General features: G+C 43.4%; 1 protein-coding gene across 1 annotated transcript in view; it reads left to right on the forward strand.

The window, feature by feature from the left end:
- The first annotated feature begins 1,953 nt into the window (after positions 1-1,953).
- Positions 1,954-26,473, forward strand: part of LOC110536969 (endoplasmic reticulum metallopeptidase 1) — a 46,040-nt gene continuing 21,520 nt past the window's right edge. Inside the window, exons 1-9 of the mRNA XM_036936926.1 lie at positions 1,954-2,402; positions 4,060-4,364; positions 10,544-10,671; positions 11,805-11,910; positions 14,324-14,470; positions 14,909-15,001; positions 21,550-21,762; positions 22,375-22,498; positions 22,800-22,896. Of these exons, the coding sequence (XP_036792821.1) occupies positions 2,128-2,402; positions 4,060-4,364; positions 10,544-10,671; positions 11,805-11,910; positions 14,324-14,470; positions 14,909-15,001; positions 21,550-21,762; positions 22,375-22,498; positions 22,800-22,896 (1,488 nt within the window). The 5' untranslated portion in view covers positions 1,954-2,127. The remainder of the gene's footprint in view (positions 2,403-4,059; positions 4,365-10,543; positions 10,672-11,804; positions 11,911-14,323; positions 14,471-14,908; positions 15,002-21,549; positions 21,763-22,374; positions 22,499-22,799; positions 22,897-26,473) is intronic.

A 26,473-nucleotide genomic window follows, 5' to 3' on the forward strand; every position in this document is an offset into this window, starting at 1 on the left:
ATGGTCTGTAGGGTGCACAATATCACTACCTTCTGCTTCACAGGCAGTTCACATACTGGAACACTACAGGTAACTACCAAAATAAAGGAAACACTAAATGAGGGATACAAAGTATAGTGAATACAGGTACTTCCACACAGGTGTGGTTCCTCTGTTAATTTAGCAATTCAAATAAGTTTAAGGTCGTGTATAGAAATGCCCAGTTGCCTATTATTTTGGCTACCGTGGCTAGAAGAGATCTCAATGACTTTGAAAGAGGGGTCGCAAAGGAGCATAGCGGGTTTAAAGGGTGTGTGTGTGTGTGTGTGTGTGTGTGTGTGTCTCAGTCATCAGATCTCCACCCAATTGAAGGCGTATGGGAGATTCTGGAGCAGCGCCCGAGAAAGTGTTTTCCACCACCATCAACAAAACACTCAATTATGGAATTTTTCGTGGAAGAATAGTGTCAGATCCCTCCAATAGTTTTCCAGACACTTGTTGAATCTATGCCAAGGAGCATTGAAGCTGTTCTGGTGGCTCGTGGTGGCCCAACAGCCTATTAAGAAGAGTTATATTGGTGTTTCCTTTATTTTGGTAGTTTCCTGTATATTAGTGAAATTAAATAGTAAACCATTGCAATGAGCACAACAAGTTTAATAAAAAAAGAAGAAATTAGGTAGGAAAGTTTAAACATTTCAACCTATCCCAAAGGCCGGCAGATGGCGATATTGAGTCGTTTCATTTTACCGTCCGAAGGGAATGTATGCAGCCGGCTTTACACACATATCCCTCATGGACCAATTCGCACATAAAACAATCATTCTCCACTTAGGATTTCCTCCTTAATTCAATATTCCTCCTTAACTCGATTTCTTAATTTATTGGCGAGATTTAAAAAAAACATTTTTACTCACTATTAAATCAAGTTACGGAGGAAATCGACGCCTTTGCAGACTGAATGGACAATGTTTTATATGCGAACCGGTCCACGGTGGATACGAGTGTATAGAGTACCACAGTATGAGTCATAATACCCATAAAACCTAGCAGTCAAATAAGGAAATGGTTCCAATCGTTTTTCTATCATTCATTTTTCCCATAGTGAATTTTAGAATCTTAAAATAAGTGCTGTTTTTTTGTTTTGGCTTACCCTGGCGTGATGTTTTGATAATTGTGTAAATCTCTCTAGGTCAAGGTGACTTATATATTCACCTGTATTTAACCCCCCAATATGAAATGCTAATTAGCTGCTAATGTGGCTATCATAAAGAATTATAAATGCCATTCATGGTGATCTGGACTAGACTGCCGAATCGGTAAGAATCTCTGGATTAACTATCTAATGTTAGCTAAATTTCGTAATGAATAAATTGGCAAAAAATAAATACATTTACAATTCTGTGAACTGTCTTGTGCAAGTTCTAAATTGACACAATACCTGTTAGCAAAGGTGTCAGCTAGAGATGACTTGCAGGAGCTTGCAGGGATTTGTAGTCTTGCAGGATGTCTACATTGATACTAATTTACATTTTCAAATCTGAGAGTAAATACAGATGATATATTGATACAATTCACCTTGTCCAAGAGAGATTTAGGCGGTTATCAAAAATTCACGCCAGGGTAAGCCTACACAAAACACAGCCCTTTTTAAAGTGTTTCTTATTCCCTATGGAAAAAAGAAATGGTGGAAAAACGATTGGAACCATTTCCCTATTTGACCGCTAGGGTTTATGGGTAGCCTTGTATATACTCTCTGAATTTAGGAACGACCCAGAGTACACTGGAGGCAATTTACAAACGCACCCAGTGGTTTTTCTCAAAGTAGCCGGGGTGTAACGTGTCCTACTTATATCAGTGCACTCATAACAACCTAATCATTAGGAATTTATATTCGAGCAAATAAGTTATAAAATGTTTTGTTAACCATATTCGACACTCATTGAGCTCCATACAAAACTCGTTAGGCGAGCGAAAAAGCGCCAACTGCTGGAGATGACAGATTTTGGCCCCAGTTATCTCTCTCGCTTCGCCTTTTCCCCTCTGCTTGTAGTGAGAGAAGTTTGTCCCTCTTCGTGATCTGTCCGGTGTTCCAGAAGCGACGGTTGCTGGTGTATTGGACGTTCATATATATGTGTACCAGTGGCAAAGATGGAGAAGGACACCACTATTAGGAGAATAAAATCCTTATACGGGACGCAAAGCAATGTATCGGAAAATAAGAATGACTCTCAGGATCAATGTGGAATCAACGGCTGTAGTGAAGTGAAAAAGAAGCCTGAAGTGAGCTTGTACCTGCTACACGAAGGCGTCGGAGTGGCACTGGTGACTGTATTTATTCTGGTGCTGTGGGGAGTCGTTCATTTATCATTACAGCAGCTAGTCATTGGAAAGTCTACTGGCGAGTTCAATGCTATCAGGGCAAGGTAAATCTTGATACTGTTGTCAATTGAATTGTAGATAGCTATATTCTCAACAAATTGCATGTATAGAATCTCTGATATTAGCCTAACGTTACTTCTTCCATTGCGATCGCTTCCAGTTTGCAGTACGGCGTTAACGACACCAACTCTGAGATAAACAACTAGAGGAAAGGTTATCTCAGAGTTGGTTCCACCTAGCTACGCTACAAGCCACTGGTACTAGTTGTCGTTGTAGGTAACCCATGTCAGGTGTCGCTAGGGTGTAGCTAACGGTCGGTTCATAGGAGGGAGTGGCGGGGGAAATATAAAGACACCCTTCTCCATTGTTTCTTGACAGTTTGTGGCGCTGACATAGTCTGTCTGACAATAGTTGTCAATAGTGAAGAAATATCAGACACAAATAGACCAGTTATCCTCTACATTTGAATAATTGTAGCATAACACCATTTTCTAAATGAACTACTTATTTTATTTCCTATATTCCCGTAATAAACATATACAAGGCTGCTTTTCAGTTAATCAGAGAGCAGTTGGATGCTTATTTGATAAAATCCTGCTTTATGACACTACTAGTTAGAGAGATGTAGACACATAAACCTGATGAATGTGTTAGATGGGACACATACAGTAGGTGATATAATCTGAGGGCAACCCTAAAGCTAACATACAGGAATGAAAACCACCTGGAGTCATTAAGGACACTACAGTCTACCTAGACCTAGCCACACCCACACAGTCCATGTAGACTTCCTCCTCTCTTTAGTGGAGGAAGGGAATTGAAGGGGTGGGGACAATGTACATTAGCCTTATGAAAGTGTCAAATAATGTGACACCTACATAATCTGAGGGCAAACATGTCAGACATAGGCTACAGGTAAGGGAATCATCTGGAGTCATTTGGATTTTACAGTCTAGTTGACCTATCCACAGCCATACAGTCTATGGGGACTTCTTCCTGTTTTTGGTGGCGTAAGGGAAGTGGTAGTCTGGTCCCAGATCTGTTTGTGCTGTATTGCCAACTCCTGTGGTGACAAAACTGTTTGGCTCCTTGACAATGAACATAGGCATTGGCGCATGACAGCTCAAACATATTTGGTAGCAGACTAGGGAAGGGGTGGGGGTGAGTGTCTACATAGGCTACCTCAATGTAAACTACCACATAGACCCTGTGGAGTGTCAAATGACCTACAGCTTTATTGGTGTGGATCTTATTGTAGCTGCCAGAATTTTTGCAAACCAAAGAAACAGGAAAGGCTTTGTCTCTAAGAAAACGAATAAACAGGCTCTACAGTAGGCTATTTACAGTACTGATATGACTAGTCAAACAGTATGGGATGACAGAAGTCATATCCCACTTTAAAACATTGCCATGATGCCTCGCAATGTTTTAACTCTTCTAATATGATTATGCACAACAAAACGTAGTATACGTCAGGTCAAAAGGGATCATAATATTAGGCCTAGCCTACATTTGGAAGTTATTAGCTATGCTTGCTGAAAGCAAAGCACAACTCTAGAAACTGTTCATACTTATTAAAACAACTTTTTCAAAATGATTTAAATGAAACTTGATAGAAACTGCAGATGTAGTAGGCCTTTACTTAACATGTCTCACCTGATTTGCTGACTCACTCCCTGCATGCCTTTCCCTTTCTGCCAGGAAGCACCTGGAGCGTATCACCAGCGTCGGTCCCCGTCCCACGGGCAGCCCGGAGAATGAGATCTTAACAGTTAACTTCCTGCTAGAGCAGATTGAGCACATCAAGGCCGACAGCGCCTCAGGACCCCACTCTGTCACTGTGGACGTCCAGCGACCCACAGGCTCCTTCAGCATTGACTTCCTGGGAGGGTTCACCTCCTACTACGACCGGGTCAGCAACATCGCTGTCCGCCTGGAGCCCAAGGCTGGGGCTCAGCACCTCATGCTGGCCAACTGCCACTTTGACTCTGTGGCCAACAGTCCTGGTACAATACAACACAACCAATTAGTCTTTATTATATCTTAGGGTTTATTATTCACCACTCCCGGGACACCATATACACACACACACATACATACACACACACACACACACACACACACACACACACATACACATACACATACACATACACACACACACACACACACACACACAAAACACCATGATAACACAACCATGGTTTTCACATACAATCTCTAGCGATGACCAGGCCTGGGTCTGCTTCCCTTACATTTCATTTAGTGGATACGATCATGTCTGTGTGAGTAGTGTTGTTAGTTACAGTTACATTACTGAAGAGAATAGCTAAAATACATGTTATGTAAGGCACAAATGGTCGAGTGTATGACTGATTCTGACAGAGATGTTTGTTATTTTGGTCAAGACAGTAAGCAACCGTAGTAGTGGTGGTGTACTGTAGTACAACCACAGTTGGGTGGGGAGGTCCTATTAGTTCATACAGTAACGTGAACGCAAAATCATCATATTTAAAAAAAAATACATAAAAAAACATGTTCTCTATATATATATATATATATATAAATATATATATAACCCCTAAGGTGTCCCAGCCTAAACAGCGCAGTAGAGTTTGCGTATATATTATGACAACCTTTTGGACTTCGGTGAGATTTTATTTCTGGCTGTTTGGCCACTCAACGTTTCTTCTTGAGGCAAGAGGAATTTCAGAGCTGAAGTCTACGCCCCTTAGTCGGTGATTGGTCAACAGTAGGGATTCTTCAATAAAGTATTTTCTGTCATTCAACGAGGTGATGACTCATTTTCATGCACATTTTTTCGTTGCGAAATACTGCACCAAACATCTTAGTTAGATATTAAAATTGCGTGACTAAGATCTCTTCTGGCAAAAACGTCAAAGTTAATGACAGATTGCTTGAGTTATCTTAGATTCATTCGGACTATTTTGAAGAAGTGTATAGTGTCTCAAATTGGACAAATAGTACCATTGCCGCTTTTGTTTCTCGTTTTTCAAGTGACGGTCTTTTAAGGGATTACGGCTATGCGCCAGCTGAATGGAAGAATGCTGACGCCTTTACTCTCCATTAAATGTAATTACACCATCATATCCCTGAAAACAGAGAGGACAAAACAGGCTACGACTTACAGTCCAACATGGTGCAAACTAAGAATAGTTTCAGACTGAATCTCAGATTAAGCCTACATACAGTTCTCCAACTATAATTCATTCCCCATAACCCCTGAAGAGAAATGAATGTTCTCTAAAGTCTGGACACGAAGTTCTGTACCTTTAAACCAGGAAATTGATACCAGAAGAGGTTGTTAAATACATTGGATGGGGAGCAAGAAAATAAACACAACCCAGGCATTGGCATGTTTCCTTCCTCCCTGGCTTCCACATACTCTCAGACAGAGGAAGCTGGATTCAGGAATTCAAAACATGCACATTGTGGAGAAAAAAAAAACAGAAGAAAGAATTAGCACATGCATTGTCCCACGTGATGGTTGTTCTCTGTTATCAAGCAAGGCCCAATGGGGAAGTGTGTGTGAACAGGGAGGAAGCAACAGTCACCTGTTGGCTCTGTTTAACACACACACACACACACACATGAGCCCGCGCACTCACATAGACATACGCTGTCGATATAACACACTACACACACACACACACACATTTCTGAGGGTAACAAGACTACTGTTTTTTGACAACATTAGTTGTCGCACGGCCTGACCGGCCTGTCCACTACGCAGGGCTGGATTATACGATTCTCTTTCTGTCTCTCCCTCTTACTCTCTCTCTTATTCTGTCTTTTACTCCCCCTCTTACTCTCTCTTATTCTGTCTTTTACTCTCCCTCTTACTCTCTCTTATTCTGTCTTTTACTCTCCCTCTTACTCTCTCTCTTATTCTGTCTTTTACTCTCTCTTATTCTGTCTTTTACTCTCCCTCTTACTCTCTCTTATTCTGTCTTTTACTCTCCCTCTTACTCTCTCTCTTATTCTGTATTTTACTCTCTCTTATTCTGTCTTTTACTCTCCCTCTTACTCTCTCTTATTCTGTCTTTTACTCTCTCTTATTCTGTCTTACTCTGTCTTTTACTCTCTCTTATTCTGTCTTTTACTCTCCCTCTTACTCTCTCTTATTCTGTTTTTTACTCTCCCTCTCTCTCTTTTGCTCCCTCCCTTCTTACACAACGTGTCAATGTGAGTCATTTTAACATATACTGTAGCAGCCTATATATCACATATCATTGAGTATAAATATTCACATACTGAGTATAGCCTAAGCTCCAAGTCGATAGCGTTCCTAGGCCTACAATAAATATCATCCTCCTCAGTCCCTGATTAACTGCTGTAGTTGTTGGGTGTTTCAGTAAAAAACATTGGCCTGGTTAGTACTCCTTGTGTTGTTTCTACCTTCATAAGAAAGAGAACCTGCTCGACAGGAAATCTCTAGGCAGGTCTCGACTTCTTGTTTTGGGTTTTCCTCCAATGTTTTTCTTTCCTATATAAACTCAGCAAAAAAAGAAACGTCTTCTCACTGTCAACTGCGTTTATTTTCAGCAAACTTAACGTGTATATATTTGTATGAACATAAGATTCAACAACTGAGACATAAACTGAACAAGTTCCACAGACATGTGACTAACAGAAATGGAATAATGTGTTCCTGAACAAAGGGGGGGGGTGGGTCAAAATCCAAAGTAAAGGTCAGTATCTGGTGTGGCCACCAGCTGCATTAAGTACTGCAGTGCATCTCCTCCTCATGGACATGGCAGAACACTGACATTCCTGTCTTGCAGGAAATCACACACAGAACGAGCAGTATGGCTGGTGGCATTGTCATGCTAGAGGGTCATGTCAGGATGAGCCTGCAGGAAGGGTACCACATGAGGGAGGAGGATGTCTTCCCTGTAGCGCACAGCGTTGAGATTGCCTGCAATGACAACAAGCTCAGTCCGATGATGCTGTGACACACCACCCCAGATCATGAAGGACCCTCCACCTCCAAATCAATCCCGCTCCAGAGTACAGGCCTCGGTGTAACACTCTTTCCCTCGACGATAAACGCAAATCCGACCATCACCCCTGGTGAGACAAAACCGCGACTCGTCAGTGAAGAGCACTTTTTGCCAGTCCATGCCTCCTTGCAGCATGCCTGAGGCACATTCACACAGATGTGCAGGGACCCTGGGCATATTTATTTTGGTGTTTTTCAGAGTCAGTAGAAAGGCCTCTTTAGTGTCCTAAGTTTTCATAACTGTGACCTTAATTGCCTACCATCTGTAAGCTGTTAGTGTCTTAACGACCGTTCCACAGGTGCATGTTCATGAATTCTTTATGGTTCATTGAACAAGCATGGGAAACAGTGTTTACACACTTTACAATGAAGATCTGTGAAGTTATTTTGATTTTTATGAATTATCTTTGAAAGACAGGGCCCTGAAATAGAATACCGGACAGTCAACAACAATAGAATACCGGACTGTCAACAACAATAGAATACCGGACTGTCAACAACAATAGAATACCGGACTGTCAACAACAATATTGCACTGCAGGATGAGACAGTGGCTAACACAACAGCCACAGTTAACCGTGGAGAGATTTCTTACTGATAGTGGTGGAATGGGGCTGGCCTAGTGGGGCAGAAAGTGGAATTCCATCCTCCTTTTGATGTGTCTAGTGAAATATCACCGTCCTTTTGATGTGTCTAGTGAAATATCACCCTCCTTTTGATGTGTCTAGTGAAATATCACCCTCCTTTTGATGTGTCTAGTGAAATATCACCCTCCTTTTGATGTGTCTAGTGAAATATCACCCTCCTTTTGATGTGTCTAGTGAAATATCACCCTCCTTTTGTGTTTTTTTGACGTTCTAAGACGGGGATACGGGGCTGAAGGAGGCAGTAGATTGTCTGATGGTCAGTTCTAAAAGCCTAAGTAGACTTAAAGTGGTTAGGGAACTGTAGATCACATTGTGTTGCTTGTCTGATGGTTAGGGTACTGTTGATCACATTGTGTAGCTTGTCTGATGGTTAGGGTACTGTTGATCACATTGTGTAGCTTGTCTGATGGTTAGGGTACTGTAGATCACATTGTGTAGCTTGTCTGATGGTTAGGGTACTGTTGATCACATTGTGTTGCTTGTCTGATGGTTAGGGTACTGTTGATCACATTGTGTAGCTTGTCTGATGGTTAGGGTACTGTTGATCACATTGTGTTGCTTGTCTGATGGTTAGGGTACTGTTGATCACATTGTGTAGCTTGTCTGATGGTTAGGGTACTGTTGATCACATTGTGTAGCTTGTCAGATGGTTAGGGAACTGTAGATCACATTGTGTAGCTTGTCTGATGGTTAGGGTACTGTTGATCACATTGTGTAGGTTGTCTGATGGTTAGGGTACTGTTGATCACATTGTGTAGCTTGTCTGATGGTTAGGGTACTGTTGATCACATTGTGTAGCTTGTCTGATGGTTAGGGTACTGTTGATCCCATTGTGTAGCTTGTCTGATGGTTAGGGAACTGTAGATCACATTGTGTTGCTTGTCTGATGGTTAGGGTACTGTTGATCACATTGTGTAGCTTGTCTGATGGTTAGGGAACTGTAGATCACATTGTGTTGCTTGTCTGATGGTTAGGGTACTGTTGATCACATTGTGTAGCTTGTCTGATGGTTAGGGTACTGTTGATCACATTGTGTAGCTTGTCTGATGGTTAGGGTACTGTTGATCACATTGTGTAGGTTGTCTGATGGTTAGGGTACTGTTGATCACATTGTGTAGCTTGTCTGATGGTTAGGGTACTGTTGATCACATTGTGTAGCTTGTCTGATGGTTAGGGAACTGTAGATCACATTGTGTTGCTTGTCTGATGGTTAGGGTACTGCTGCTCACATTGTGTAGCTTGTCTGATGGTTAGGGTACTGTTGATCACATTGTGTAGCTTGTCTGATGGTTAGGGTACTGTTGATCACATTGTGTAGCTTGTCTGATGGTTAGGGTACTGTTGATCACATTGTGTAGGTTGTCTGATGGTTAGGGTACTGTTGATCACATTGTGTAGCTTGTCTGATGGTTATGGCACTGTTGCTATCATTGTGTTGCTTGTCTGATGGTTAGGGTAGTGTTGCTATCATTGTGTTGCTTGTCTGATGGTTAGGGTACTGTTGATCACATTGTGTAGCTTGTCTGATGGTTAGGGTACTGTTGATCACATTGTGTAGCTTGTCTGATGGTTAGGGTACTGTAGATCACATTGTGTAGGTTGTCTGATGGTTAGGGTACTGTTGATCACATTGTGTAGGTTGTCTGATGGTTAGGGTACTGTTGATCACATTGTGTAGGTTGTCTGATGGTTAGGGTACTGTTGATCACATTGTGTAGCTTGTCTGATGGTTAGGGAACTGTAGATCACATTGTGTAGCTTGTCTGATGGTTAGGGTACTGTTGATCACATTGTGTAGCTTGTCTGATGGTTAGGGTACTGTTGATCACATTGTGTAGGTTGTCTGATGGTTAGGGTACTGTTGATCACATTGTGTAGCTTGTCTGATGGTTAGGGTACTGTTGATCACATTGTGTAGCTTGTCTGATGGTTAGGGTACTGTTGATCACATTGTGTAGGTTGTCTGATGGTTAGGGTACTGTTGATCACATTGTGTAGCTTGTCTGATGGTTAGGGTACTGTTGATCACATTGTGTAGCTTGTCTGATGGTTAGGGCACTGTTGCTATCATTGTGTTGCTTGTCTGATGGTTAGGGTAGTGTTGCTATCATTGTGTTGCTTGTCTGATGGTTAGGGTAGTGTTGCTATCATTGTGTTGCTTTTCTGATGGTTAGGGTACTGATGCTATCATTGTGTTGCTTGTCTGATGGTTAGGGTAGTGTTGCTGTCATTGTGTTGCTTGTCTGATGGTTAGGTAGTAAGTGATGACTGTTGCTCCCACTGTGTGATTATGCAATCAGCCTTCCAGGCAGGAATTTCAGCAGGGCATTACTTGTGTCACACACACACACACACACACACACACCACACCACACCACACCACACCACACACACACACACCAATATACCAATATTCAGGGACACATCCATATAGTTTTATGAGACCACACACACAGAGTGTTACTGTGCCAGCCTTCCTCAGTCTCTGACCCCATGTAACCTGTGTGTGGGACAGGTGCAAGTGACGATGCAGTGAGCTGTGCGGTGATGTTGGAGGTGCTTCACTCCCTGGCCAACCTCTCCACACCTCTACGACATGGGGTGGTGTTCCTCTTCAATGGAGCTGAGGAGAATGTGCTGCAGGTGAGAGAGACCCTGTGGGACAGTAGTGAACACTGGACAGAGAGGGACACTAGTGAACACGACAGAGAGGGACACTAGTGAACACTGGACAGAGAGAGACCCTGTGGGACAGTAGTGAACACTGGACAGAGAGAGACACTGTGGGATAGTAGTGAACATTGGACAGACAGAGAGAGACACTGGACAGAGAGGAACACTAGTGAACACGACAGAGAGAGACACTGTGGGACAGTAGTGAACACTGGACAGAGAGAGACACTGTGGGACAGTAGTGAACACTGGACAGAGAGAGACACTGTGGGACAGTAGTGAACACTGGACAGAGAGCGACACTGTGGGACAGTAGTGAACACTGGGCAGAGAGAGACACTGTGGGACAGTAGTGAACACTGGGCAGAGAGAGACACTGTGGGACAGTAGTGAACACTGGACAGAGAGCGACACTGGGGGACACTAATTAACACTGGGCAGAGAGAGACACTGTGGGACAGTAGTGCACACTGGACAGAGAGGGACACTAGTGAACACTTGACAGAGGGACACTAGTGAACACTTGACAGAGAGGGACACTGGGGGACAGTAGTGAACACTGGACAGAGAGGGACACTAGTGAACACTGGACAGAGATGGACACTAGTGAACACTGGACAGAGAGGGACACTAGTGAACACTGGACACTGGGGGACACTAGTGAACACTGGACAGAGAGGGACACTAGTGAACACTGGACAGAGAGGGACACTAGTGAACGCTGGACAGAGAGGGACACTAGTGAACATTGGACAGAGACACTGGGGGACACTAGTGAACACTGGACAGAGAGGGACAATGGGGGATGCTAGTGAACACTGGACAGAGAGAGACACTGGGGGACACTAGTGAACACTGGACAGTGAGAGACACTGGGGGACACTAGTGAACACTGGACAGAGAGAGACACTAGTGAACACTGGACAGGATGTTAGGAGGTCAACTAAGTTTACACAATCACATTTCGAGTGACATACATTTTCAGCCAGAATCATAAATGCTATTCCTCTTGTGTAAGGGTTGCTTGTTCTTGTAAAATGATATTAAATGACATATGGAATGTGAAATATTGTTTTATAAACCTCTTCTCCCCTGCACCCCAGGCGAGTCATGGCTTCATCACTCAGCATCCCTGGGCCAAGCAGGTCCGAGCCTTCATCAACCTGGAGGCTGCAGGGGTGGGCGGCAAAGAGGTGGTGTTTCAGACAGGTAGGTGGACACACACACACACACTCACAGGTGGTAGGTGGAGGCAGCGGGGATGAGGGGACAAAGAATTTGTGTTTTCTAAGTAGAAGGTGCCCCCTACACCACCGATCTAGGATCAGATTAGCCTACTCCCAAACCTAACCTTAACCAGGAGAAGAAATAAAGTAGTATCTGATCCTAGATCTGTGGGGTAGGGGTTAGGGGCAACTTCTACCTACTCTGTGTTTTAGACCAGTGATTGGACCTGGATCCAGGCCAATGGAACATATTTATTTAGGTGTCTGTGTCAGCAGCTGAACAAACCTTCCTGGCCCTCAGGGAACGGAATAGAGCTGTCGTACAGGAACACCTGCAGAATGCAAATGGCCCCCAGCAATGTCAGCTTGAGGAGAGAGAGGTGTGTTAGGAAAATCAATTCACTGGCTGCAGAAGGAAACTGGCTGATGTTGTAAATGTGAATATCTTATGCTTGGAATTTACCTCAATTAGTAGACTGGTGGGACTAATTAGGGTAAACCATATATATATATATATATATATATATATTCGCCCATCTCAGTGAACTAATCCATTGTGGAGGCCTAGACTAAAAGACAATTTATGCTTGATCTGAAAATGTGGTATGGGACGCAATCCAGCCCTGTACCGCATCGCTATGCTCCTCCCAAATGTTATAACAATGTGGGGGGCTCTGTATAGCTCTGCATTGACCTGATTGGTTGACGGTAGGTGGGGGCAGTACATCCTGTAGAAAACACAAACTCACTTCCTTGACAACAGCTCTGCACTGCTCAGCGAAGCACAAGAAGTGTGAATGCCCTGACTTCTGCAGATTTGGATATCATTTTGATTAACCACATGACAATGATTTTGACATATGAAGATGTTATTATAAATTAAATGAAAGTGTTCCATGAAAATGTGTATATGAAAATCATAACTGGCATGCAGATCGGTAGAAATGTTAAGATAAATTGGCATTCAACATGAGTAAGGTTGCTGACTCTTCGTGTAGCCTTTTACCGGCAACTTCAGGAGAGTAGTGGCAGAATCTATGAAAGCCAGCAGGAGGAAGATGGTCGGGTTAAAGTTGTTATCTTCCCTAGATCTCTGACTCCCTCTTGAGTCATTTGTGTGTTATTTAATCCTACAGTGAGCTTAAAGCATCAGACAAGCTTGATGCATATAGTTGATTTTATTAAAACACATAGGTTGTGTCTATATATTGAAAAATACATGTTAAAAAAGAACCGACTACTTTCGGTCTACCAAGATTTTCTTTAGTCGGGGACTGCCCTACTCCTTTAAAGCAGCCTTTCTTAAAGTATGGGTCACACCCATAGTGGGTCGCGCCCATAGTGGGTCGCGGCCTGTTAATAGTGGGGCGCAAAGTGTCATAGTTCATGTATAATTATTTCATGAATTACTGGAATTGATTTGTTCAAGTGCAGCTGCGCTCACTGTTCAATGCGATCTCTGTTTAGCAGCTGTATCTCAGCTCAGTTTGGCAGCCGCGCAAGTGGGAGGAAGATGTGTGTGCGTCGTCGTTTACCAGATCTTTTTTCTGCAGTTTTCTTGAAGAACACTCCGTGACCCACACGCTGCAGCTTTGTCGTTCAGCAGCAGATGATGTGCTCTCAGCCACTGACTTGTCATTCCCACTCGCCATCACTTACCGCTGTCATCAAATGGACTCAAGCTGGCCACAAGTTCTGACTGAGCTCAATCGTCATGAAACGCACATAGAGTGATGAGTTTCTCTCTCTTGGTTTTGTACAAACTTTGAGAAATAACGAGTATCACCCGCAATGTGTTTTGTGCGGAATTAGCTGAATGGTATCAAACACATGGTTTCCATGGTTTCCAGGTGTTTGATGCCATTCCATTCTCTCCGTTCCAGCCATTATTATTAACCTTCCTCCCCTCAGCAGCCTCCCGTGGTTCTGTTATACATCTGTGTGATGTGATCAGTCAGTTTTTTTCCAGTTCAGAATGAAAAATATTGATTGTATTTTAACAGCTACAGTACCAACCTAGACAGGTATGTAATGGTGTTTTTAATGGGTAAAATAAACATGAATAGATATTTAAATGGCTATTTCATTATTAGTTTTTGTCTATATTGCATTTGTTTTAGGCATAACGGCAATGAAATGTACCAATATTTACGTATAGTTGCATATTTTCCTAAGCTTGGGTCCCAGGAAAACACAGAATTTCTCATTTGGGTCCAAGGCTGAAAACTTTTAAGAACCCCTGCTTTAAAGGATGGACTCTATGTACAAGTTTAAAGTGGTGGTTTCACATCTTTTACGAGTCCCTCCTGTCTTGGCTCTCCTTCATTGACACACACACACATATACACACATATACACACACATACACACACACACACACACACACACACACACAGGTCCTGAGAACCCCTGGTTGGTCCAGGCCTATGTCCATGCTGCCAAACATCCCTTTGCCTCGGTGGTGGGACAGGAAGTCTTCCAGAGCGGTGTGATCCCATCTGACACGGACTTCCGCATCTACAGGGATTTTGGAAACATTCCAGGTAGGGTAAAACTTCTGCCTTCTTAGATCTCCGCTCTGCTGCCAAGCCTACTGGCAGACTAGCCTACTGGCAGACTAGCCTACTGGCAGACTAGCCGACTGGCAGACTAGCCGACTGGCAGACTAGCCGACTGGCAGACTAGCCTTCTGGCAGACTAGCCTTCTGGCAGACTAGCCGACTGGCAGACTAGCCGACTGGCAGACTAGCCGACTGGCAGACTAGCCGACTGGCAGACTAGCCGACTGGCAGACTAGCCGACTGGCAGACTAGCCGACTGCCTATCCGACTGCCTTCACTTTATTTAATGGTTGTCTGAGTTCATCCTTTAGTGTGTTTCTCATTAGCCTCTAGATGAACAGTTCATTCCCATTCCCCCTACCTGAGCATTGTTAATCTCACTGACCTGACCCTCTTGTCCCTCCCTGTGTGTCTCTGTAGGAATTGATTTGGCCTTCATTGAGAACGGTTTCCTCTACCACACCAAGTACGACACATCCGACAGAATACTGACCGACTCCATCCAGAGGGCAGGTAAGTTCTATGGGCCCCATAGCGGTGCTTTCTCCTTTATGAACAGAGACTGTTGTCTGTGTGTGGGAAGAGGGCCGTTTCTCCGTCTCCAATCTGAGGCTGGTGATGCATGTGTCTGGGAGTCTGAGGAGACCTCTACCATGGTGTTTGGCTAGCTCAGCTCAGGTCCTTGTTGCTGGGGGTTAAGCACGAGGAAGTGGGCTATGCCTTCTTCCCAGGGTGAACCAAGCATGTCACTGCAGCACCACACTGCTGGCTCACGTGGCGATGTGCCAGACGCTGAGGTGAACAGAGCTGTGTCCTGGACGGTCACTAACGCCCGCCATCAGATCAGGCAAGCTATACCTCCCTCCATCAACTTCACTCCATCTCTCCACATGCCAATGCTCAGCTCAGGCCAGATGGGCAATCTACACCTCTCATAACCTTCTCTTCTCTTCTTCTCTCCTCTCCTTCTCTTTGTGCTCCCTTGCTCGGCTCAGCTCAGGCCGCCAGACAGACAGATCTGCTGTAGGCTACGCTCAGCTCAGGCCGCCAGACAGACAGATCTGCTGTAGGCTACGCTCAGCTCAGGCTGCCAGACAGACAGATCTGCTGTAGGCTACGCTCAGCTCAGGCCGCCAGACAGACAGATCTGCTGTAGGCTACGCTCAGCTCAGGCTGCCAGACAGACAGATCTGCTGTAGGCTACGCTCAGCTCAGGCGGCCAGACAGACAGATCTGCTGTAGGCTACGCTCAGCTCAGGCTGCCAGACAGACAGATCTGCTGTAGGCTACGCTCAGCTCAGGCTGCCAGACAGACAGATCTGATGTAGGCTACGCTCAGCTCAGAATGCCAGACAGACAGATCTGCTGTAGGCTACGCTCAGCTCAGGCTGCCAGACAGACAGATCTGCTGTAGGCTACGCTCAGCTCAGGCTGCCAGACAGACAGATCTGCTGTAGGTTAGTTTACAAATGACTCCAAACAACCGGACAATCGGACTGACTTTAGTACAGACAGACAACCTCTTTCTATTCCTCAGAGCCCACTTCAGACGAGCACTCTGACCCATTACAGTGTGTTTTACCCTCCGTCTGCTCCCTCCTTCCCTCTCTCTCTCCCTCCCTCCCTCCCTCCCTCCCTCCCTCCCTCCCTCCCTCCCTCCCTCCCTCCCTCCCTCCTTCCCTCCCTCCCTCCCTCCCTCCTTCCCTCTCCATATCTCATTTATCAATGACAGTGCTACTGCACTGTAGGCTGTAGCTCACAACCTAGTCCTCAACACAGCTAGGTAGCCCCTCTCTGCTCCCTACTCTCTCTCCACATTCCATCCATTAATGAAAACGACTGCTCAAACAAGCACTTAACTCCCTGGTAGTGTAAACACAATCTGCTGTCGGCTATAGCACACCTCACATACTGCTCAACCTCTACCGACGGTCACTCTCCGCTAACCTTCACGCCAAGGTAGCTTAAACACCCCCACTGTCTGTAGCACACATACTGCTCAACCAAGCACTCTCCTCTAACCTTCACGCCAAGGTAGCTTAAACACCCCCACTGTCTGTAGCACACATACTGCTCAACCAAGCACTCTACTCTAACCTCTAACTACCAAGTAGAATAAACACCACATACTGCTCAACCAAGCACTCTACTCTAACCACCAAGTAGAATAAACACCACATACTGCTCAACCAAGCACTCTACTCTAACCACCAAGTAGAATAAACACCACATACTGCTCAACCAAGCACTCTACTCTAACCTCTAACTACCAGGTAGCATAAACACCACATACTGCTCAACCAAGCACTCTACCCTAACCACCAAGTAGAATAAACACCACATACTGCTCAACCAAGCACTCTACTCTAACCTCTAACTACCAGGTAGCATAAACACCACATACTGCTCAACCAAGCACTCTACTCTAACCACCAAGTAGAATAAACACCGCATACTGCTCAACCAAGCACTATACTCTAACCACCAAGTAGAATAAACACCACATACTGCTCAACCAAGCACTATACTCTAACCACCAAGTAGAATAAACACAACATACTGCTCAACCAAGCACTCTACTCTAACCACCAAGTAGAATAAACACCACATACTGCTCAACCAAGCACTCTACTCTAACCTCTAACTACCAGGTAGCATAAACACCACATACTGCTCAACCAAGCACTCTACTCTAACCACCAAGTAGAATAAACACTGCATACTGCTCAACCAAGCACTATACTCTAACCACCAAGTAGAATAAACACCACATACTGCTCAACCAAGCACTATACTCTAACCACCAAGTAGAATAAACACCACATACTGCTCAACCAAGCACTATACTCTAACCACCAAGTAGAATAAACACCACATACTGCTCAACCAAGCACTCTACTCTAACCACCAAGTAGAATAAACACCGCATACTGCTCAACCAAGCACTATACTCTAACCACCAAGTAGAATAAACACCACATACTGCTCAACCAAGCACTATACTCTAACCACCAAGTAGAATAAACACAACATACTGCTCAACCAAGCACTCTACTCTAACCACCAAGTAGAATAAACACCACATACTGCTCAACCAAGCACTATACTCTAACCACCAAGTAGAATAAACACCACATACTGCTCAACCAAGCACACATAAACAGTAGTGGGGGAAATAAAGTATCTAAAATAGAAGCAGCCCATCAAGACAGTCATGAGATATTACTAGCCTGAGGAGCTATTTTGAACAACATAGCAGTCTAACCCTGTATGGTGGAGAAGGAACAGACGAGGAAGGTGAGAGAGTATATCTTAAAGCAGGGTTCCCTAACTGGCGCCCCGCAGGATTTATTTGGTTCTCCAAGTTTTCTGAGCAATTTTTTTTATTGTTGGACATAAGACTGTAAAAACACAGGCAAATGAACTCCAAGTTATTTTAATTTTGGAAATGTCTCTCAAAGTATTCCCACGCATAAGAGATACTGTATATGTGATTGTTTACAATAGTAAGCATAATTCTCCTAACCTGCTGCGGTAATTCTACTAACCTGCTACGTTAAAATTCTCTTAACTTGCTGCGAGAAAGCAGTTCGGTATTGAAGTGGCGTGAAAAGACTATTTTCCCCATATCTTAGAAGGTATTGGTCTGTCCACTACCACCATGATAAATGGACCAGGATCTGTTTTAGAAGTAATTCATCTTTATCCTAACATCTGGTCCAAAACTAGATTCATGTTCTCACTTCTGGTTGTAATCTGGTTCAAAACTACTATAGATACATGCTGTTAGTTCTGGTTGCAATCTGGTCCAAAACTACTATAGATGCATGCTGTTAGTTCTGGTTGCAATCTGGTCCAAAACTACTATAGATGCATGCTGTTAGTTCTGGTTGTAATCTGGTCCAAAACTACTATAGATGCATGCTGTTACTTCTGGTTGCAATCTGGTCCAAAACTACTATAGATTCAGAAGTTTACAGACACTTAGGTTGGAGTCATTAAAACTCATTTTTCAACCACTCCACAAATTTCTTGTTAACAATCTATAGTTTTGGCAAGTCGGTTAGGACATCTACTTTGTGCATGACACAAGTAATTTTTCCAACAATTGTTTACAGACAGATTATTTCACTTATAATTTCACTGTATCACAATTCCAGTGGGTCAAAGTTTACATACACTAATTTGACTGTGTTTGGAAAATTCCAGAAAATGTCATAGAAGCTTCTGGTAGGCTAATTGACATAATTTGAGTCAATTGGAGGTGTACCTGTGGATGTATTTCAAGGCCTACCTTCAAACTCAGTGCCTTGACGTCTTGACGTCATGGGAAAATCAAAAGAAATCAGCCAAGACCTCAGAAAAAAATTGTTGACCCCCACAAGTCTGGTTAATCCTTGGAGCAATTTCCAAACGCCTGAAGCTACCACGTTCATCTGTATAAACGCAAGTATAAACACAATGGGACCACGCAGCCGTCATACCGCTCAGGAAGGGGACGCGTTCTGTCTCCTAGAGATGAATGTACTTTGGTGTGAAAAGTGCAAATCAATCCCAGAACAAGAGCAAAGGACCGTGTGAAGATGCTGGAGGAAACAGGTACAAAAGTATCTATATCCACAGTAAAATGTGTCCTATATCGACATAATCTGAAAGGCCGCTCGGCAAGGAAGAACCCACTGCTCCAAAACCGCCATAAAAAAGCCAGACTACGGTTTGCAACTGCACATAGGGACGAAGATCGTACTTTTTTGGAGAAATGTCCTCTGGTCTGATGAAACAAAAATAGAACTGTTTGGCCTTAATGACCATCGTTATGTTTGGAGGAAAGGGGAGGCTGAAGAACACCATCCCAACCGTGAAGCACGACGATGGCAGCATCATGTTGTGGGGGTGCTTTGCTGCAGGAGGGACTGGTGCACTTCACAAAATAGATGGCATCATGAGGTAGGAAAATTATGTGGATATATTGAAGCAACATCTCAAGACATCAGTCAGGAAGTTAAAGATTGGTCGCAAATGGGTCTTCCAAATGGACAATGACCGCAAGCATACTTCCAAAGTTATGGCAAAATGGCTTAAGGACAACAAAGTCACGGTATTGGAGTGGCCATCACAAAGCCCTGACCTCAATCCTATAGAAAATGTGTGGGCAGAACTGAAAAAGTGTTTGCGAGCAAGGAGGTCTACAAACCTGACTCAGTTACACCAGCTCTGTCAGGAGGAATTGGCCAAAATGCAATTTATTGTGGGAAGCTTGTGGAAGGCTACCCAAAACATTTGACCCAAGTTAAACTACTTAAAGGCAACGCTACCAAATACTAATTGAGTGTATGTAAACTTCTGACCCACTGGGAATGTGATGAAAGAAATAAAAGCTGAAATAAATAATTCTCTATTATTCTGACATTTCACATTCTTCAAATAAAGTGGTGATCTTAACTGACCTAAGACAGGGGATTTTTACTATGATTAAATGTCAGTAATTGTGAAAAACTGAGTTTAAATGTATTTGGCTAAGGTGTATGTAAACTTCTGACTTCAACTGTACATACTGTTAGTTCTGGTTGTAATCTGGTTCAAAACTACTAAAGATAAATGCTCTTAGTTCTGCTTCAAAACTAGATGCAAATCACTAATTCCTTCCTCAATTTGTAGTGTAATTCTTAATCTCTGACTGGATGGAGGGAATTAGTGAAACTCTAAACATCAAATAATTTCAGTATGACGAGGCCTAGTTTCCCCCAACCCAGAGGACCAGCCAAGCTAGCCTGCTTAAACCAGTGTTTCAGTTTAAACACAGCTAAGTCAGTTTGGATTCCAGGCTACCAGGCAGCCAATGTCCAAATGAAAGCAATGCTTTATGTTTGCGTTCTGGGGGCAGAACGGACTCCGTGGAGATATCAAACGGAACACTGGAACAAAGGAGCTTTGTGCACGGCTGGCCATTTTACCAGGCTAGGCTGCTGTTTACTTACTTTTGTGTTTTCAAGCAAACAGAGAGGGGGGAGATGCACTAGCAGCATACCAGACCTTGGTTCAGTTACTATTGGAAATGTTTCAAATAATTTAAGCATTTTCTCTAGTCTAGCTTACCATGGAGTGACAGATGTGTGCAGTTTGCTGTTTTGGACATTTCTATTGGTCCATTTAAGCCAGGCAAGCTCAATCAAGCACAGACAAAGCTTTTAAATAATTTTCTATATTATTTGAACCCAGCTCTGCAGCATACTGAGATCATTCATAACCCACCGACAGCAGGGGACATCACAGACAGGCAGCACAACTGACCCATCTCTAAGTGTAATCACAACGCACTAATGCTATGCTAGACAAACACAATACGCTTATGTAGCCCTGCATTTTGTGTTCTATTTGTTTAGGGATTGATGTTGTCTTGGCATAGAATGCAGCACATTCATGTTTTTCATTCTCCCACTGGTCCCTTTGTCTGTCTGTTGTTGGTTTAATGATTGATACATTGCATTGTTTGTTTAGAAAATGCTTCTATTGAAGCACTACTCGGTATACCAGCGAATCACTGCAGCTTTTCAGGCTAAAGGGCACAACAGCAATATAATCCATCTGGGATTTGATCAGACAAACCCTCTCATCTAATGGGGCGGCAGGTAGCCTGGTGGTTAGAGCGTTGGACTAGTAACCGAAAGGTTTAAAACATATTTTTTTTAAAATTGTCGTTCTGCCCCCTGAACAAGGCAGTTCCTGTTCCACTGTTTCTAGGCCGTCATCGAAAATAAGAATTTGTTCTTAACTAACTTGCCTAGTTAAATAAAGATAAAATAAACTAAATAATGTCCATGGATATAACTGTTAGGCCAAAGGGCGTTTTAGACTGAATGTCAAATGTAACAGCTTTTTAGAAATGCCTTCTCAGTCTCATCATAAACTATGTTTTTAGCAGCTAATGGCAATCTCTAATAAATACAAATTCTGCCTTAAATCTCATCTGGAAGAGGCCTGTTATGTACCCAATTTACACCAGTGGGTCCAATAAATCAAATGTCACTTCACTTTACTTAACCTCCTTCCCGTATCCCTAGGTGACAACATCCTGGCGGTACTGAAGCACCTGGTGATGTCTGAGGAGCTGGCGGACTCGTCGGAGTATCGTCATGGCAACATGGTGTTCTTTGACCTGCTTGGCATGGTGGTGGTGGCGTACCCGGCCCGCGTTGGTACCATTATCAACTACATGACTGCCATGGCAACCTTCCTCTACCTATTTAAGAAGTGCTCCCATCCCAGTAATGTGGGTAAGTGACATCATGAGCATAGATTGCGACTTGACCCAGATTGCGATTTATAATGGACTGGTTTTGGATGGCGCAAACAACACCACCAATTGTGTGATGTCAAATTTTGTTATGAACAAATGCATCGAAGAGTACAGTAAATGTAAAAGACACACAAAATCAACAGTGTAATGTTGGGATTCAGTTTTGTCAGGTATCCTCAACTTTGGTCTAATAATTTTCCCATAATCTCCAAATTGTTCCCTTTTTAATTCCTACCATGGTTATGCTTTTCATATTTCTTCTGTAAGAAACATTTCTATTTAGCCCTATCCATATAGGCCAATCCCCACGAGTGTAAAGGGTTTATGTGTTTGAGCAGAGCAGGATGGGTTTGGTAAATGTGGGGGACCTTTATTGGTTATTTTCCTCTAAAGTGTGTTAAAGGATTAATGACTATCTGTGTACAGCAGAGTTGGGGTAAATTCCATTTGAATTCAGGAAGTAAACTGAAATTCTAATTCTAATTGGCTTCATTGGCTTTCTACAGGGGAAAATATAATTTCAGTTTACTTCCTGAATTGACCCCGTCCCTGACTAGCTGTGTACTGTATGTCCCTCTCTCTTTCCTAGGAGGTCGTTACATCAAGGAGCTGGCCTATGCCACGGCGGTGGTCATCCTCAGCTGGTTGGTCACTCTGCTGACAGTGCTCATCATAGCCTTGGTTGTGTCGCTGACAGGACGATCCATGTTCTGGTATTAACACTTGAAACACACATTTTCTTCAGGAAATGTACATTTTCTAGTTTATTTAGACAACATTTATTTCACCATTTAGACATAAATAAAAATGTCCAGAGTATAACAAGAGAAGATGTATGGAAGTAAATGTATCCAATCAATCTTCTTCCTGTGTGCTTATATTGGATCGCCCCTACCACACACTTTAGAGGACAACTTCATTATTTTAACAATATAGAATATTGTCATTACTTATAGAAGTATAAGTCATATCATTTTGCATAAATATAGTTTTTTTTTCTCCGTTGTCTTCTAGGTACAATGACTTCTATACATGCATCTTTATGTACGGTTCTGCTGCCACTGGGACGATGGTCCTGATCCACACACTGGCCAAGAACCTCTACTACGGGGTGAGCTGCGTGTGTGTGTGTTTGTGTTAGTGGTGCATGGGTCAGTTGTTTGTTCACCCGCACTCACCCGCAACTGCTAATAACCCATCCACAACCACCCGACTATATGTAAAAATGTGACAATCTGAGGCCCATACCTAACCTTCTAGCTGTAGGCTAGTCCGAGACGGCAGAACCATTTTTCTGAATGGGGGTGCAGGATGTTTTTTTGTTGTTGACTGATTTAGATGTGTTTCTGCTTATAATTTCCAACATTTTGGTAGACTATTTGTTAGTAAACTTGTCTATAATTAGATACATGAAGCTTCTCTTCTGTCATTCGGTGCATCTGGGAAAGTATTCAGACCACTTTCCTTTTCCACATTCTAAGATGCTACAGCCTTATTCCACAGTTCACAGTGCACGTCAGAGCAAAAACCAAGCCATGAGGTTGAAGGAATTGCCCTTAGAGCTCCGAGACAGGATTGTGTCGAGGCACAGATCTGGGGAAGGGTACCAAGAACACAGTGGCCTCCATCCTTCTTAAATGGAAGAAGTTTGGAACCAGCAAGATTCTTCCTAGAGCTGGCCGCCCAGCCAAACTGAGCAATCTGGGGAGAAGGGCCTTGGTCAGGGAGGTGACCAAGAACCCGATGGTCACTCTGATAGAGCTCCAGAGTTCCTCTGTGGAGATGGGAGAACCTTCCAGAAGGACAACCATCTCTGCAGCACTCCACCATCAGGCCTTCATGGTAGAGTGGCCAGATTGAAGCCCCTCCTCAGTAAAAGGAACATGACAGCCCACTTGGAGTTTGCCAACAGGCATCTAAAGAACTCTCAGACCATGAGAAACAAGATTCTCTGGTCTGATGAAACCAAGATTGAAATCTCGTCACATCAGGAGGAAACCTGGCACCATCCCTACGGTGAAGCATGGTGGTGACAGCATCATGCTGTGGGGATGTTTTTCAGTGGCAGGGACTGGGAGACTAGTCAGGATCGAGGGAAAGATGAACGGAGCAAAGTACAGAGAGATCCTTGATGAAAACCTGCTCCAGAGTGCTCATGACCTCAGACTGGGCGCGAAGGTTCACCTTCCAACAGGACAACCACCCCAAGCACACAGCCAAGACAATGCAGGAGTGGCTTTGGGACAAGTTTCTGAATGTTCTTGAGTGGCCAAGCCAGAGCTTGGACTTGAACCTGATCAAACATCTCTGGAGAGACCTGAAAATAGCTATGCAGCGACACTCCCCATCCAACCTGACAGAGCTTGAGAGGATCTGCAGAGAAGAATGGGAGAAACTTCCCAAATACTGGTGTAGCTTCATACCCAAGAAGACTTGAGGGTGTAATCGCTGCCAAAGGTGTTTCAACAAAGTACTGAGTTACGGGTCTGAATACTTATGTAAATGTAATAATTCTAAATAACTGTTTTTGCTTTGCCATTATGGGATATTGTGTGTAGATTGATGAGGGGGAAAAAACGATTTAATCAATTTTAGAATAAGGCTGTAACGTAACAAAATGTGGAAAAAGTCAAGAGGTCTGAATACTTTCCAATTGGACTGTAATGTCTATGGATTCCGTATGTTGCCCTAGGACAGCTATTATCAAACTGGGGTATGTGCAATGCTGTCGGGGGTACGCCAAATAAAAATGTGATAAACATTTTCAAACAGTCCATTTAGATTTTCCAACAGGATTATACATTTGGGTGATGTTTTTTTCTCGCCTGAGTAGCCTCGTTTCACTGCCAAAAATCAAATGAAACCATCCAGTGTTCAGCGAAATAACAACACAATATCAAAAGCAACAAAAGCAACATATAGCATTAATAAGAAGGGTCTAGAAGCGTCTTATATGGTGAGCTACCGAGTGGCTAGGACAGGAAAGCCCCATACTATTGTAGAGGACTTAATTCTTCCTGCTGCTGCGGATATGGCTGGGACAATGCTGGGCCCAAAAGGCCCCAAAAACTATACAGATAATGCCTTCATCAAACAACACTGTTTCACGACTTTCACAACGCATCAGACATGGCAGGAGATGTTTTGAAACAATTACTGCTTTGCATACAAGCCAGTGAATTCTATGCGTTACAGCTGGATGAGTCAACAGACGTGGCGGGCCTGGCACAGCTCCTGGTATATGTCTGTTATGTTTATGGGGGGTCAATTAAGGAAGACTTCCTCTTCTGGAAACCAGGATAACAGGAGAGGATATTTTTTAAGTACTGAACAGCTTTGTGACATCAAATGGACTTTGGTGGTCAAGATGTGTTGGTATCTGTACTGATGGCACAAAAGCCATGACAGGGAGACATAGTGGAGTGGTAACGCGCGTGCAAGCAGTTGCTCCCGACGCCACTTGGGTACACTGCAGCATCCACCGAGAGGCTCTTGCTGCCAAGGGAATGCCTGACAGCTTGAAAGATGTTTTGGATGCTACAGTGTGACAATGGTTACCTTTGTTAAAGCAAGGCCCCTGAACTCTTGTGTATTTTCTGCATTATGCAATGATATGGGCAGCGACCATGTAACGTTTTTACAACATACAGAAGAAGTGCGCTGGTTATCAAGGGGAAAAGTATTGACACTTTTTTTTAGAATTGAGAGACGAGCTTAAAGCTTTCATTACTGACCATCATTTTCACTTGTCTGACCGCTTGCATGATGATGAGTTTCTCACACGACTGGCCTATTTGGGTGATGTTTTTTCTCGCCTGAATGATCTTAATCTAGGATTACAGGGACTCTCCACAACTATATACAATGTACGGGACAAAATTAAGGCTATGATTAAGAAGTTGGAGCTCCTCTCTGTCTGCATTAACAAGGACAACACACAGGTCTTTCCATCATTGTATAATTTTTGTGTGCAAACTCAAGCTTACGGACAATGTCAAATGTGATACAGCGAACCACCTGAGTGAGTTGGGTGCGGAATTACTCAGGTACTTTCCCGAAACGGAGGACACAAACTGGATTCGTTATCCCTTTTCATGCTCTGCCTCCAGTCCACTTCCCAATATCTGAACAAGAGATTCTCATCGAAATTGCAACAAGCGGTTCTGTGAAAATATAATTTAATCAGAAGTCACTGCCAGATTTCTGGATTGGGCTGCGCTCAGAGTATCCTGTCTTGGCAAATCGCACTGTTAAGACACTGATGCCCTTTGCAACCACGTACCTCTGTGAGAGTGGATTCTCGGCCCTCACTGGCATGAAAACTAAATGCAGGCACAGATTGTGTGGAAAATAATTTAAGACTGAGACTCTCTCCAATATGACCCAACATTGAAGAGTTATGTGCATCCTTTCAAACACACCCTTAACCTGTGGTGAGTTATTCACAATTTTTGTTGAACAAATCGGGTTTTGTATGTAAGATGGTTAAATAAAGAGCACAATGATTTATTATTATTTGTGCCCTGGTCCTATAAGAGCTCTTTGTCACTTCCCATGAGCTGGGTTGTGACAACAACTCACACTCATTCTTATGTTTAATGTGTGTGTGTGTGGCAGGCTTACAATGATGGCAAAAACCAACATTTGACAGTGCGCTGACCATGGTGCTATTTGACAGAACGCAGCTG

The sequence above is a fragment of the Oncorhynchus mykiss genome, chromosome 12 (assembly GCF_013265735.2).
Source record: "Oncorhynchus mykiss isolate Arlee chromosome 12, USDA_OmykA_1.1, whole genome shotgun sequence".
Classification (NCBI taxonomy): Eukaryota; Metazoa; Chordata; class Actinopteri; order Salmoniformes; family Salmonidae; genus Oncorhynchus; species Oncorhynchus mykiss.